This window comes from Apostichopus japonicus, chromosome 16, assembly GCF_037975245.1.
Source record: "Apostichopus japonicus isolate 1M-3 chromosome 16, ASM3797524v1, whole genome shotgun sequence".
Taxonomy (NCBI): Eukaryota; Metazoa; Echinodermata; class Holothuroidea; order Aspidochirotida; family Stichopodidae; genus Apostichopus; species Apostichopus japonicus.
In genome coordinates, this window is record NC_092576.1 from 10603495 (window position 1) to 10620208 (window position 16714).

General features: G+C 35.4%; 2 protein-coding genes across 4 annotated transcripts in view; one reads left to right on the top strand and one right to left on the bottom strand.

The window, feature by feature from the left end:
- Positions 1-16714, top strand: part of LOC139983811 (uncharacterized) — a 58844-nt gene that overhangs the window by 33732 nt on the left and 8398 nt on the right. The window lies entirely within an intron of this gene.
- Positions 97-13911, bottom strand: LOC139983823 (uncharacterized). Its single transcript, XM_071997638.1, has 6 exons — positions 11883-13911; positions 8991-9796; positions 5790-8041; positions 4842-5025; positions 4017-4103; positions 97-3287 (listed from the first exon to the last, which is right to left on the bottom strand). The coding sequence occupies exons 3-5, from the start codon at positions 6201-6203 to the stop codon at positions 4024-4026; spliced, it is 678 nt and encodes a 225-aa protein (XP_071853739.1). The 5' UTR covers positions 6204-8041; positions 8991-9796; positions 11883-13911; the 3' UTR covers positions 97-3287; positions 4017-4023.

Sequence of the window (16714 nt, forward strand, 5' to 3'; positions counted from 1 at the left end):
ATCTTTCGTCTTAACCTACAATTCGATAATGTTCGCACACAGTTGTACATTAATCAAAGAAAACTTGCCTGATTGATTTTATATATTTTCTTTTCCTTTTAACATTTGGCCGTAAGTCATTACCGCTTTAAATTCAATGCTATTAGGATATGCTTCTAAACGAAAAAGTTCCCGATCTATTTGGTTTTCTCGGTTTTGTTATTATTTTAGGTATAATTATATATACTGTCCCTTAGCCAATAATAGTAAACCATGCATATTGCTAATAATCGCTAAGTATGCCGACAAAATGACCATTTAATTTTCCAATCTTACAACCGTCACGGTCAATGTACTTCTCTGACACTATCTGAGGTCATATTGTACTTCAGATATTGCCTATACTGTGACTTATAATTGAAACAGAATATTTTGTATTTCTGTATTGTGTTCCCCAAATTTAACTTTTATGAATTGGTGGATGAAAAACACGTCGCGGTAGCATATCTTATTCAAAAAATGTTTTAGCAATTTTCCTTTTCTTTAAACCAGGGTTTCCGTAACTTTACCCCCCCCCCCCAAGAACCTCCTGTGGATGTCAGCGTTGTCCACGAACCCCGAACTTTTCGAGACACGATCTGAGTCATGATAATACTATAATACGTATACTAGTGCTTCGTAAAAGATCAAGTTCATATAGTGAAATATTGTGAAAAAACAGAACAAGAGATGAACAAATATTTATTTGGAAACTTCAAGATCAGATCAGCTCTTTATCTTCACGACGTACTGCCATGCGTATACCAACTTCACCAAAGTAATGCAGCCTGTGTTTCATAATTCGGTTATTTATGACGCGCACGGTACGGTAGGTTATTACTATGGTAACATATTCGTATGGAACGCGAAAGGGGTTTGTCGATATATACGACTTTTGTACATTATTAAATTTACATGATATGTCAGATTTTAGTTCAACAAAAAGTACTCTAGTTTTGACTTTCAGAAACGTCTCCCAAACCCCATGAGATGGACTCTCGCACCCCCTGGGGGCTCATTCACCCCAGTAAGGGAACCCTTGCTTTAAACCAAACATACATCATGGCACTCTTCTGATATCTTTATCCATGTTTGTTTTCCCGTTTATTTCTTCTCTCTTATTGTTATTTTTTACGTTTTCTTTTTGCTGTAAGAAGTGTCGTATTGGGAAACATCGTATGTAATGTACCCACCAATCATATGTGTCAATGTCTTATTCACAAAATGTTTTAATCATGTTCCTTCTTTTTAGACCTAACTTACATCATGACACTTTTTTGATATATTTTTATATCTGTCTTTTGTAAATTTATTTTCCTTTGTTTTACCTTTTCTCTTTGATGTTATTAGCATTGTGTATGGTAACATCATCTGTACTGTATTTACCAATCATGTGTGTCAGTAATAAATCATGAATTTGTTCTTTCTTTTCATTTTCGTCTGTCATAACATGCCCTTGTACTATTCTTTGACACTTAAAATAAAACAGCTCATTTTGAACAACACTTATTTTTACTGTAAGATATTTGAACTTAAATCAAATTATGTTTATCAATATTTCTAAAGTAGAAAGGCAAGAACTATTTTCTCGTCGTAGTATTTATCACAAATTTAGTTAAGATTGACCAAACTGTAATTAAAATGTTCAATATATCTGGGAATTGCATATGCGTTTAAAAAGTTTTTGTTTTCATTTGTGTTATTTATTTTTGTTCACTAAATTATTTTTCTTTAAAAAATACTTGAATTAAAAGAATATTGTAACAATCAGGCTAAGGTTACCGGCTGGCCCCTGTTCGCCACCTTGAACTTCGCCGCTTTCCGGTGATATTGAAAAAGCTGTTATTTTCGCGGGGGGCATTAATTGCTCCCGCTCGTTTCAATTCGGACCAGGTGCCTCTACTGACTAAGCAACTGCTAGTCCATCATTACCGACTATTTTATGCCTAGTCAATCCTGGCTGGACTAATATAACTGACTAATGTAAAATACTTCACCGACTAATCGCATTAGTCAATCAAACTAGTCTGTATTCAATTGACTAGTTTGTGACCACCGACTAATTAACGAACTAGAATATAAATTAGTCGGTCATTCGTCGACTAGAGTTTGACTAACGTAGCGCTAGTCAGCGTGGTGCCTCTACCGACTAATTTAAGATGCCGTCTCTAGTCAGTGATCCCCGACTAAGGTAGGCCTCTAGTCAGTGATAACCGACTAAGGTAAGGCCTTGTCAGTAAACAACCGACTAAGCTAGTGGACTAACTACTGTACTAGTCAGTCCATGGTCTACACATGATTCTGGCATGAAATTCATTCAAACCAATAAATGGATAAAAGCAGAAACACCAATGAATCAAGCTCCGAAGGTAACATTTATTACAAATACTAGTAACTACAACATATGATAACAAATACTAATAACTACAACATGTGATATCATATCACTACAACATGTGATATAATAAAATTTTCTCTCTAATCAATAACAACATAGATAATGTAATAGCATGTGTAATGACTTAAAACTGGTCCTTATTAAAAGCTCTAATACAAGGTGAATACATTTCAAAGAATACAATCCTACACATGCATGACCATAGCCTCTGTATATAGCACTTAAAACTGGTCCTTGGTGACAGCTCTAATACAAGATGACATTTTTTCAAAGAATACAATACTGAATACAATCCTACACATGCATACCATAGCCTCTGTATAGCACAGTATAAATTCACTTTAAGAAATAGTTTATAGATAAAAAAAAAAACGTGATACAACAACAGCAGACCATATTGTTACAGTACATTTCATAAATCTTGTTTGAGAGCCTGAATGAAATGCGAAATGCACTGTGTGCAAATTGTCTGCTATTGTGGATCAGTATATCGCACCTTTCACAAGTCTGTGGAGATTTTGGCAAGTTTAGGCACATTGATAGATTTGTTTGAAACATAGATGATAACATTTTTGGCAAAAAACTTATTCATGGAACCTTGACCGATGCTCAAACACACATAACCCTAACCCCTACTGCATATAATTGTCTGCTATTATGGAACATCCTATGTGGGATTATTGTTCATGGTCCAGCTGTAAAGATTTTGGCAAGTTTTAGTCACATTGGACAGTCTTGCTTGGAGGTATATTACGATATCTGACTAAAAAGTTAAATGGAAATGGATAAACTTTCACGAAGCCCTTACCTTCGCTCAAATATACAGGTAATCATTTGGTGGGAGTCGTGACAACTACTCTTCTATAGAACCCTGTGTCAATTGAACATGTTAGATTAACACGAAGGTACAGAAAATTGTACAGAAATCTTAAAATGCAATTACTATCATTAAATTGTTTTCCATGACAAAATTAGTATTTTCCATGACCCATTACCTTTCAGCCTTCCAATTTGACAATATGACCATGATGGATGGGCACCACAAAACATCACAATGCTGCATTGAACATGCAACAAATACTGGCCATATTACAAAATATTATAAAATTATGTAATGGACAAATGGTGTTATCACACAAAGTAGCAGGTTTTTATGCCAAAATTGAAAAAAATTGTAACTGGAAAAAAATTGAAATGTAAAAATCAATACTAGTTGACAAGTTCTACATTTCCTGGCTTTTTCCACTAGTGAATGAGGAGTTTTTTTGAGGACCTGGTGTTTTCAATGGGGGGGGGGGAGGAACTGACCACCCTTCCTCACTATGCCATTTGCCTAGTATGTGATGTCTCTGTAATGGACATCACCCCCAAAGCTTGCCTGGTAGCCAAACACAGATTCTTGTAGCTATGTTCAACATGTCAAGTATATCACTTTAACATGCATTTAGTTTGTTCACTTGCATCCTTATTGTCCTTCAACAGGGAGTTGATCATCGATCATCAGGATTATCCGCTGAAGGAATATTAGCGAGTTGCTCACATGCACATGTTGAGGTTGGAGATGGTATAAGAGAAATACTGCTAAATCAAAAACACTCACCGTTTTGTCAACTGGAACGAAAAATGTCAGTGATCAGCTCTTGAAATAGCCCAGGGATGGAAAGTAATGCAGCCTCCAAAGTTGCTTCTGTAGAAAAGAAAAAAAGAAGGTAATTACTATGTATTTCTTTTAACAATTTAAGGAGCTCAGTGAGTTTATTTAACAGCTGAGGAGAGAATACACTGCTACTATTTGCTTCCAAAAATATTACTGTATGAATAAGAATAAGATACAGTTGAGTGGCTTGGCAGCGAAGTTATATTAATCAGGATTGGTGTGTTCTTAACAGCTTATGGAATGCACTCACTTCAACAAGGAACACAAACCGGAATCCTGAATTAGTCCTTCTTCTCTAACACACAAGTGTAATTATTTTTGTGTCAGATGGGATGGGACTGCACACACTCACTGAGCTCCTGGTATACAAGTGCAAACATTGACCTCGCGTCAGTTTGGTAACCGCTGCAAGATCGCAATGTTACTGCCGTCGGCAACATGAGCTACAAAACACCCCTAACCCCACCCTCTTTCAATGTTATGGCGGAAACCCTGTCATGTTAGAGATAAGTCACTTTAAAAATAGCCACAACTTACCTGGCTTGGATATTTGAGGGAAAAAAATAGGAAATTGCCTCTCTAATCAACATGTTTTTCTCCACCTGTTATTATTAGCACCCCAATACCTACCTGTATGTCTCTCCCATACATTCTAGTTCACAGGAATCTCACATTTTCCACCTATAGTGCAAGGGGACATCCAGTAGGCAGCCACATTTTATTGGATTTAAACGCTGTTATATATCATTATGAAATGAATCATGGTACCTGCTTGGTCTTTTTCTGCCTGGAAGAGAGGTATGGCAGAAACAACCTCTTCAAAAAATCTGTGAGGGTTCCTCTTCCCTTGTCCTCTCCTTATCAGGGCAGTGGCGTATTTGTCTAGTCCATTCGCCAGACGCTTCTGCAGTGGGAGCACATCATCTTTTATTCTCTGCATCTCCTCTGACATCTGAAGAGAAAGGAACAATAACAAATTTATGCGAACAGTTTTACATTATCAGGGCATGATTGGTGGTGGTAAGGGGGGAAGGGGGGGGGTGCAGTCGCAAAAGCCAAATCTCAGATAGGTCCACTAATGACACGCTAATGACGCGCTAATGACACGCACACACAAAATAATGCAAAAGTGTAAAAATGGTGAACCAAAATGGCTCCATTTGGGTCATCATTTGTGAAAAATTGGCAGAGCTGACGCTTCGTAGTCTTCTTCCGAAATTAGCCCCCCCCCCCCCTCACAGACAGAATCCTACAGGAAATCAAAATCAGGGTGTGTGTCGTCTGGCTCTCCTGAGCAGTGAAATAGCTCCCGTGAGAGTTGGAGAAAACAAAGACGGGATGGGAACCGCTTATTTCTACCAAAGACCAAACTTGCTCCCGTCGAATCGGCAGTGAACTCTTGCCCTTGGAACCATCTAGGTCACGTGGCAAATATAGCGATATTTGTTTGAAGATTTATTTTCATTCTGATCGTTTTATACACATGAACTGGTGAATGTTATAGCCTAGTGTGAATTAATTGCTACTGCCTTGGCAAATACAGCAGTTAATACATGTATAGATATCAAACGACTCTGAGAAACTTGAGATTGATAATTAATATCAAATATAAAAATTAAATTAATGTCGCAAGACACAAATGAATAGGAATTGGATGCTTCTTGACGGAAAAGTTGCTTTGATCCCTTTAGCCGCCAAGCAAGAAATTTGAATTACCTGGTCCTCGTCAAATAACCAGGGGTATTTGACCTGGATTTCATCCAACGTTGGTTTGGGTTTGGATGAAATGATCCATTTTCTCCTGTCTGCCAGGGTCTTTGTCATGGAGCAGGACACGGTCTTGTAATCTGGTTGTTTTCTTCTCTTTTCTGCATTCAGCCACCCTATATGGGTGGCTATGGTCAGGTCATCCTCCGAGGCAGGGCGACTGGGGAGGTAGTTTTTCATTCCCCAGTAAGTTGGGGGGTCCACCGCAGAAGGTGGAGGTGAATGTGGCTTTCGTTCTGCTTTCAACTTCTTCTGCACAGCCTCAATCTTCAGGTCCCGAGGCTTACGCTTATTCTGGAATTTGTACTGCAGTCTATGCTTCCATAGCATCTGAAAAACCAAAACAAACAAACAAACAAACATGAATGTCTACACAATAGGCTGTATGTACTGTACACACTGTACATGTATGTACAGGTTGGCATTCATTTTATAGTTAAGTCTTTTAATTAAATGAATTAAACCAGAAACAGACAATAACATTGCAAATAGTATTTGTTTATATGAAATTAAAAACTGCACAGTATTGAATTGAATGACCTTGAAGTACAATACCCAGGCTCAATACACGTGGAACATCAAACAGGCTATAACGTTTTTTGTTTTTTTTTTAATCCCAAACTTTGAGGAATTTTCATTTCAAAATAAGGCAAAACACCCTCCTGATTTTTTTTGTACAAACAGGGTGGTACTAAATCTCTTCCAGAAAAAAATTATCAGATTTTTCAACATGACGCGTTTTGAGTTATTGGCCTTCAAAGACGACCTCTTTTGTACATCGGAGCAACTTAACAACTTCATAAATTAATATTGAGAAAAGCTAGAACCCTGAAGTTGGTTTAGTTGTAAGAACGTTATACTTATAATTAAGGTATCAACCCCTGACAACTCTAACATGGTTACTTTGGTAGAAAAATTGGCATCAAAACCCCTACCTCATGCTGAATCGCAGCATGAAATAGCAACTTTAGAGTTGCACAACTTGCAAGTATAGTATAGGAAAGCATTGTAATCATTATTTTGTATTATATGTACTACAAATAATAGCCTCTGAAAGAATCAATACCCTGAAGCAATGGTTTAGGAGCAATTCATCATAAAAAATAGCAAATGTTTTTAGTGAAAAGTACACAAATTGAATTTTTTGACACTTTTAAGTTAACCTAACAATATTTTTGTAGCCTAATTTTTTATATTCCTGTTCTATTGGATAGAATCTATATGCATCTGTATTAGAAAGGTAGTAGGATGTTTAATTGCTGAGAAATGAGACCTCAAAAGTCAAGAAAATGCCAAAATGCCACGGTGGCGACAAATTGTGGAATTTCAAAGTGTGATAAATCCGCCAATTGTGAAGCAATGCAACTGAAATTTTCAGAATATGCTTATTGTATGGTGTTCCAATCATACAATAAATTTGGGGATTTTTGGAAGATGTCGAACTACAACATATTCCAAAATTTGGTCATTAGATATGGAATGACCCAATATTATGTATCCGTTACTGGAATTCTATTTCTTTAACCAGCCAGCTTAAAACCGAATGTCCGCCCATACAAAAAAGTCCTGCACAAAATCCTGCGGGATTTTATGCAGGAATTATGCCAGGATTTGGCCACATCCTGCAGGGTTTATGTAGGATTCCTACAAGAAAATTTGCAGGATTTTTAAAGGACTATGCAGGATAATTACAGGATTGTACAGGACTTTTGAAAGACTTATGCAAGATAATATACAGGATTGTACAGGACTTTTGAAAGACTATGCAAGATAATTTACAGGATTGCACAGGACTTCCCACTTTGAAAAAAGAACTGTCTGGAAAAATTCCTCTGAAAAGTTAACTTGTAAGTGACAGCCACTTTGGATGGATGGTGTCAAGCAGGCAACTGGGCTGACTCTGGATGGACTGCGAGGGGCAACCAGGAGCCGGAGGGATTGGAGGATGAAAGCCATGGTCATCGAGGGTCAGACACGACTCGACGGTACAAGTTAACAAGTTAAGTGACAGCAATATGCTGTCAGTTTGAATGAAACTAAAAACTGTTTAATGGTAAGCAATATCCATTGAAAACAAATAATATGGTACTAATGTTTAAAGGCCTTCTTTGTTTTATGATCGATGTCAGCTTCTCGGATATGTATTTGCTGAATCTTGCAGCTCCCTCAGTAAATTGCAGCTTTCTTTCAAACGTTCCGTGCTGCAAGAAACAAAGTGAATGAACAATTAAGAATTGACTTATCATGATTTACAGTAATAGTGTGATCATAAAACTCTCTTGCATTGCTAGATGAGTGCTTTCATGGAAAGTTAAGTTCAAACTTTCCTGGGGTTTAGAATGTCTCACAATATTTATCTCTGTTGGTATCCAACCTGTATGGACTAGCAATCACAGTCCAACCAAGTACATTCTTTTGTCTCAAATCCAAAGGAAAAACCTTCTCACCTAATTGAAAGATGAACTTTGAAGTTGAAGCAACAATTATGAATTATGACAATCACAAAGTTCTGAAACCCTCAAAGGGCAAAATATACACCATGACTTAAAGCAACTTTCTTTTTTTGAGTTATAGCATTGACAAGCATTTTAGAGTTAGACCTCTACTGACCATGAACTTATAACAACATATAGGTAGTATGCTTACCAACAGCAATAAACATAATTGTACAAACTTGAAATTTCAAGTGAGGTTATGTATTCCATTATAATCAGAAAGAAATGCAATAGCTAGGTAGCTTAAATAACATAATGGTAAAGAACTTCTACCACCAAAGATGGTTCTATAATTAGCAGAGATTTTAGCAACTTCATATATATACCAACACAAAGAATGTCTTTTCAGTTTTGCATGCATTTGATCTTTTGCCCTTCGCAAAGGGCAAGCTAGCTTTTGTTTCTAAACATTAGACGGACAATTTTTGTTTTGGTTTAGAATTTGGGTTCGCTCAATCTTTTGGTTGGAAAAACTACACCACCATGGTAGCTACTGGAATGCATAATCCTACTGATTAATAGTTCTGTCAGTGTTACAAAATGATTTACTCCTGGAAAACAGCTTATCCAGTAAATTATTTTGTACACTTATGTACTAAGTCATGAGCTTGTAATATAAATGTTACTCGTTTGAAAGCTTTTCATAATGACTAACCTTTCATAGCATCAACCTTCACTGGAGACAACAGCGGTTTTGCATCTCTGTCACTGTTGAATCTTGGGAAAGAGTTCCTCACGACTTTCATTTTAAAGTGTTGGTACCCCAAATTGACACCAGTAAAGTTTCACGAACATAGAGTGTTTCTCTTAACTACAAATGGCCTCCCACTTGTCTTCAGGAAGCCAAAATGCACCAATATTAACCTGTGAACAGAAAATATGATATACTGTACGTGTAAGCATAGATACAGATTTAGCACATGATAACTCACATTATCATAAACATATATTAAAATTTTATAACATATTGGGAGGTAAACATTTAATTCTAGGTCCCTCAAATTACAAGCCAGGAATAGCAGCTTATCCAAATAATTATTTGCTTTGCACAGTATAACACCAAGTTATTTTTCAAAGCTTAATAATCATGTTTATAATGTAAATAATCATCCCAAGTCTGTTAAAATTCGCCTAACTCATGAAGCTTGCACGTAAATGATGTACCAGACTGTTTTTCTTTTAAAACAGGTAATGAAAAGTATCTTTATTGTCATTACACAGTTGGGTACAATAGTTAAACTCACTCTTCCATCTTTTTTCTCTATGGCACTTGTTCCTTTGCTTTCGGACTCTCGGATAAACCCTTTGGTCCTGCAAAGGGTACACATATATCAACTTAACACAAAATGTCTTTAAGCCATATATAACACTTTTCTCCACTTCTGTTGCTGCCTCCACACTAGTGTAGTACATCACAGGAAACCTCACCCTTGACCTGGATATTTGGCTTTTCAATTCTTCCTGGAAAAAGGAAACAGCAAAGAAGAAGTATTCATCATTTGAAGAAAATGAAATAAAGTTGTTACCACAAAAAGGTTGTGAGATTTGCTTCCACAATAGTCTCAAAAAGCAATTCCAAATTTTGATGCAGACTGTTTAAAGCTGAACATTTGAACCAGAGTGTCCTCATCATTGCAACCAGAATCAAATGCCCAGACTACAGAGATAATACAACATAGGCTAAATCTTTGTTTGTTTTAATGATCTAAAAATATAAAATTTTAGAAACAAAAATGCACTGAACCAACTTATAGTGAGACGGGGTAAAAAAAAACCACAGGGGTAGTTGGGGTAAAAAAAAAACACCCCCAACTACAAGTCGTGAGAAATAGAAACACATTTTTGTATGGTGTATGTGAAAACCATGGTGCCCAAGTCAATTCTGACATACTTTATTGGTTGTTACTATTCTTTTCCATCGGCGTACCGATACTTTTAGCGCCGATTTTTCCCATACTCTAAAAATAGCAAATTTTTAAGTTCTAAACACTGTCCTTTAACTTTATCCCGCAAAAATATTAGAACTGATATAGAGGTTTTTGTTTCTTGGTTATGATAACAAGAGGTGTACCTACATGAATCAGTAATGTAATTACCTGCACGACCTGCCAGTTTTCTCGAATGACGTGGGTTTTTTTTACCCCAGGGTTTAGTGTCCGTTTGGGATAAAAAAAGACCAGTCCTAATTTCCTCCCAAAATGGTTTATATTTATCACAGAATGTTAGAATTGCTATATGATTGACACAGGGAGTACATCTATGCTCCTCTAATTTCTACCAATATAATAATTTACATTTTTATAACTAACTGTTGCCTGTTCTTAACCTAAGTTATTTCTATGTTAGCCTAGTGTTATAGCCTAACACAATATATGTCTGCTGTATATGGTTATCTTGTTATTTTTAGAGCCCTAAATTATTCTCTACCCTAAGTCCCAACCCCACAGCTTGATGTAATACTGATATATAGAATAAAACTCATAAAACATGGTCAATAATGTTTTAGGGGGTATTAAACAGTCTTGATAGAATCTTGCATAGTATCGGAAGGTGGGGTTTGTTTCCCTGAGTTTATCGTTTGGCAATAGGTCAATTCATGCAGAACTGAATTGAAAATGCGCAAATAAAGCTTTTCTAAAGTGTGCTGAAAATATTTCTGGTGGGATTGCACATTTTCTTTGGTAGTATGTTGTTTTAACAGTGTGGACTTTTTTTACCCCAGCAGGGTTTTTTTTTACCCCAAAATGACTAACAGCCGGGTTAAAAAAAAACCACCCCTTTTCTGGAATTTCTCCTTTGCTCAATGTGATTGAAATTTTTTATTATGGCTATTTAGGAAGTTAATCCCACTTGTCAACTGACAATGCTAAAATATCTACCTAAGCATCTACCTAACGAGTTTTATGTTAAACTTTAAGGAAACGTTTTTTTTTTACCCCGTCTTACTATATTTATACTATAGGCCTAATCGTTTTTAGTTGTTATATTGCTTGCTCACTTAACATGAACAAGCCTGTTCAGATCTAGGCTAGAGAAGAATCAGTACTTTGTTACACTAAGTTTGTCTTTCGATCCTTTCATTTAGTCTTACTAGGCCTAGTAGTGCTAAAGTATATAATACCGGTGACTAGCCAACATAATTTGTTCAGCCTACTGTACTAGTACTGTATGTTTGAAGATTTAGCCTTGCTTTATTCAACCACATACTACATAGCCTACAGGCCCTACCCTGTACCCATTAGATTCACATGGGAAACTACAGGAATTCTTTACCAAATGAGTGTAGGCTTCAAATAAAGTATTGAGTCTTAGTCCCAGCATTTGTTTGGAAATACATAGAAGATGATGTGCCACTGTGTTCAATCTAGCCCAAAACACACATAACACTATGTTAACTGATGTATAATGCAGTTTGGTGTTAAGAATGCCACAGTAGAAGCCTCAGCTACTCACTGTCATTGCACTTGTGCATTGCAAAACGCCAGCCTAACGACGGTTACACTAACCATAATAGTACTAGTGGCCTAACAATTAACATTAGTTTTACCTCCAAGTTTAAGGAATAACAGGTAGGCGATAAATAATTCCATTCTTCTGTAGACCTTCTTGGGTGAGTAACAGTTGAAAGTTGCTTAGAAATTTCCACAAAAATTATTTTGTAAATCAATTTATTTGTATCAGAGTGATCGTGTGAAACTATGCCAGGCAATGCTTACGCTGTGCAAAAGTTAAACAGCTGCCTACGCGTTGCTTCGCGGTTTCGAATTGAATATGGTGTTGGAGTCAAAGGTCAACTTTAACCTCGTACACAATGTGATTATCAAAAATGGAGAAAATTGTCTTAGACCTCCCAATTTGAGAGTTTCGTGTCACTGAAAATTATGAATATAATTAATTTATATCAAAAATTTAAAATAACGATAAATTAGGAAAAGATGAATCACAGTATAAATTATACATTACTTATTTTAACCTTAATCTTGACTTGGCAATATGCGTTTTACTTTCAGTGACTATGAATCACTGATCTAAATATAGATGCGAGCTCATCTCAATCACATCAAAATAATGCAGGTGTATGCTGCGTATTAAATTATAAACTGGAAGAACTTCTCTCTCATAAATTATGAACAATCCTTTAATTTGTCATGCATAACCTTTTAAAAGCCCTAAACAATCCTGTAATTATCTTGCATTGTCTTTTAAAAGTCCTGTACAATCCTGTAAATTATCTTGCATAATCTTTTAAAATCCTGTATAATTTCTTGCATAGTCTTTGAAAAATCTGGTTCCATCCTGTTTATTATCTTGCATAGTCTTTCAAAAGTCCTGTACAATCCTGTAAATTTTCTTGCATAATCTTTTAAAAGTCCTTTATGATCCTGTAATTATCTTGCATAGTCTTTCAAAAGTCCTGTACATTCCTGTATATTATCTTGCATAGTCTTTCAAAAATTCTGTACAATCCTGTATATTATCTTGCATAGTCTTTTAAAAGTCCTGTACAATCCTGTAAATTATCTTGCATAATCTTTTAAAATCCTGTATAATTTCTTTCACAGTCTTTGAAAAGTCCGGTTCCATCCTGTATATTATCTTGCATAGTCTTTCAAAAGTCCTGTACAATCCTGTAAATTTTCTTGCATAATTTTTTAAAAGTCCTTTATAATCCTGTAATTATCTTGCATAATCTTTTACAATCCTGTATAATTTCTTGCACAGTCTTTGAAAAATCCGGTTCCATCCTGTATGGTATCTTGCATAGCCTTTCAAAAATCCTGTAAATTTTCTTGCATAATCTTTTAAAAGTCCTTTACGATCCTGTAAATTATCTTGCATAGTCTTTCAAAAGTCCTGTACAATCCTGTAAATTATCTTGCATAGTCTTTCAAAAGTCCTGTACAATCCTGTAAATTTTCTTGCATAGTCTTTCAAAAGTCCTGTACAATTCTGTATATTACCTTGCATAGTCTTTCAAAAGTCCTGTACAATCCTGTAAATTATCTTGCATAGTCTTTCAAAAATTCTGTACAATCCTGTATATTATCTTGCATAGTCTTTTAAAAGTCCTGTACAATCCTGTAAATTATCTTGCATAATCATTTAAAATCCTGTATAATTTCTTGCACAGTCTTTGAAAAGTCCGGTTCCATCCTGTATATTATCTTGCATAGTCTTTCAAAAGTCCTGTACAATCATATAAATTTTCTTGCATAGTCTTTCAAAAGTCCTGTACAATTCTGTATATTACCTTGCATAGTCTTTCAAAAGTCCTGTACAATCCTGTAAATTATCTTGCATAGTCTTTCAAAAATTCTGTACAATCCTGTATATTATCTTGCATAGTCTTTTAAAAGTCCTGTACAATCCTGTAAATTATCTTGCATAATCATTTAAAATCCTGTATAATTTCTTGCACAGTCTTTGAAAAGTCCGGTTCCATCCTGTATATTATCTTGCATAGTCTTTCAAAAGTCCTGTACAATCATATAAATTTTCTTGCATAATCTTTGAAAAGTCCTTTATGATCCTGTAATTATCTTGCATAGTCTTTTAAAATCCTGTATAATTTCTTGCACAGTCTTTGAAAAATCCGGTTCCATCCTGTAAATTATCTTGCATAGCCTTTCTAAATTCCTGTTAAATCTTGTATTCTTTTTGCATAATCTTTTAAAAGTCCTGTACAATCCTGTTAATTGTCTTGCATTGTCTTTCAAAAGTCCTGTACAATCCTGTAAATTATCTTGAATAATCTTTAAATAATCCTGCACAACCCTGTAAATTGTCTTGCATATTCTTTTAAAAGTCCTGTACAATCCTGTATATTATCTTGCATAATCTTTTAATAATCCTGCACAATCCTGTAATTTGTCTTGCATAGTCTTTCAAAAGTCCTGTACAATCACGTAAATTTTCTTGCATAATCTTTGAAAAGTCCTTTATGATCCTGTAATTATCTTGCATAGTCTTTTAAAATCCTGTATAATTTCTTGCACAGTCTTTGAAAAATCCGGTTCCATCCTGTAAATTATCTTGCATAGCCTTTCTAAATTCCTGTTAAATCTTGTATTCTTTTTGCATAATCTTTAAAAAGTCCTGTACAATCCTGTTAATTGTCTTGCATTGTCTTTCAAAAGTCCTGTACAATCCTGTAAATTATCTTGAATAATCTTTTAATAATCCTGCACAACCCTGTAAATTGTCTTGCATATTCTTTTAAAAGTCCTGTACAATCCTGTATATTATCTTGCATAATCTTTTAATAATCCTGCACAATCCTGTTAATTGTCTTGCATTGTCTTTCAAAAGTCCTGTACAATCCTGTAAATTATCTTGAATAATCTTTTAATAATCCTGCACAACCCTGTAAATTGTCTTGCATATTCTTTTAAAAGTCCTGTACAATCCTATATATTATCTTGCATAATCTTTTCATAATCCTGCACAATCCTGTTAATTGTCTTGCATAGTCCTTTAAAAGTCATGCACAATCCTGTAATTTTTTATGAAAATATATTAAAAGTCCAATGCAATCCTGTAAATAGTCTTTCAAAACTGCTGTTAAATCTTGTAATTTGTAAAATTAAAAGTCCTTTACAATCCTGTAAATTGTCTTGCATTGTCTTTTAAAAGTTCTGTATATTATCTTGCATAACATTTTAGTAATCATGTACAATCCTGTAAATGATCTTGTAGTCTTTTAAAAGTCATGTACGATCCTGTAAATTATCTTGCATAAACTTTAAAGACAATCCTGCACAATCCTGTTAATATCCATGTATATTGACTCCAGAATCCTGTAAAATATCTTGCAGAGTCTTTTAAAAGTCATGGGTACAATGTAAATACATTCTCGCATATTTCTAGTAAACAACGTAATGGAGTGCCTCTATTAATTAATAGAGGGAGAGAAAATAATAGAGATAAATTTCTCTAAATTTCAAAACTCATACATGTACAACGCGAATGAAGGATTCTTGCATGCATACAGTATGAAGGATTCCTGCATGTATATGAAGGAGTCCTGTATGCATATGTGAAGGATTTTTGTATGCAACCCTAATTATTTTGTATAAAGGATTCCTACATGTGTATGAAGAATTCTTGTAGGTTAATGAAGGATTCCTGCATGTTTACGAAGGATTCTTGTTTGTGTATTAAGGAATCCTGCATGCATATGAAGGACTCGTGTACGTAAATAAAGGAATCCTGCATGCTTATGAAGGATTCCTGTTCAAGCATCATGGAATCCTGCATGCATATGAAGGATTCTTGTACGTAAATGAAAGAATCCTGCATGTGTATGAAGGATTCCAGACTGTGGCTGAAGGATTCCTGCTTGCATTTGAAGGATTCATGTTTGTAAATGAAGAGTTTTTATCGTGAATTCAAGAATCATGTATTTTTGTAAAAGAATCCTGCTCTACAATGAAAAAATCAAGTTTCTAACACTAAGTGGTTTATATTTCAATCTCCATTTGGAGGGAATCCTGTTCCATATGCAGGAATCCTATAGGATTCCTGCAGGATTCCTGCAGGACTTTTTTGTATGGGCGCCGACATTTGTTACTTAAACTCTTTCCATTTTCCCCGATTGACACGTTGCTATAAATTTATACAATACATCCATTACTCAAATTATATCTCTTTAACCTATCAGCCTAACTCCGAGTGTCCCCGACATTCATTACGTGACTTTTTCCATTTCCCCCCGATTAACATGTTACTACAATGCATCTGTTACTGAAATTCTATTCTTTTTATCCAGCCAGCCTAACTCCGAATGTCCCTGACATTCGTTACTAAAACTCTTTCCGTTTTCCCCGATTGTCACGCGACTACAAATTTACAATCAACAATTACTAAAATTCTATTTTATGTCGCCTTTCTCTGAATAGGCTAGGCCTATATATTTTATCTTCCATTCAATCAGACATCAGAACTCGTCATCTTCGAGTAGGGCTATCAGTATCACATATTTTCTGTATATAGGCCTAGCCTATAGCCTACATACCCTGGGAACGTTTTGGTTCTGCATATATATAGAACGGGGACGTTTTGGTAAAAAAGCGGGGACGTTTTGGTAGGTAAAAAGGCGGGAACGTTTTGATCAGGGGACGTTTTGAGCGTATACCCTGCAGTGCTAGTAGTAGTAGTACTAATAGTACTAGTAGCCTACGGTACACTCTTCAGTACTCAGTAGGCCTGGCTTAATTAGCCTAGCCTATGCCACAGGCACTTGTAACATTAGACTATATACTACTACTGCAGTATATATTATATAGTAAGTATATAGCCTAATGTTACAAAGCCTGTGGCCTATGCTAGGCCTTTGCTACGCTGACAAATAAAAGTGTCATGAATTCATCGATTTTACTC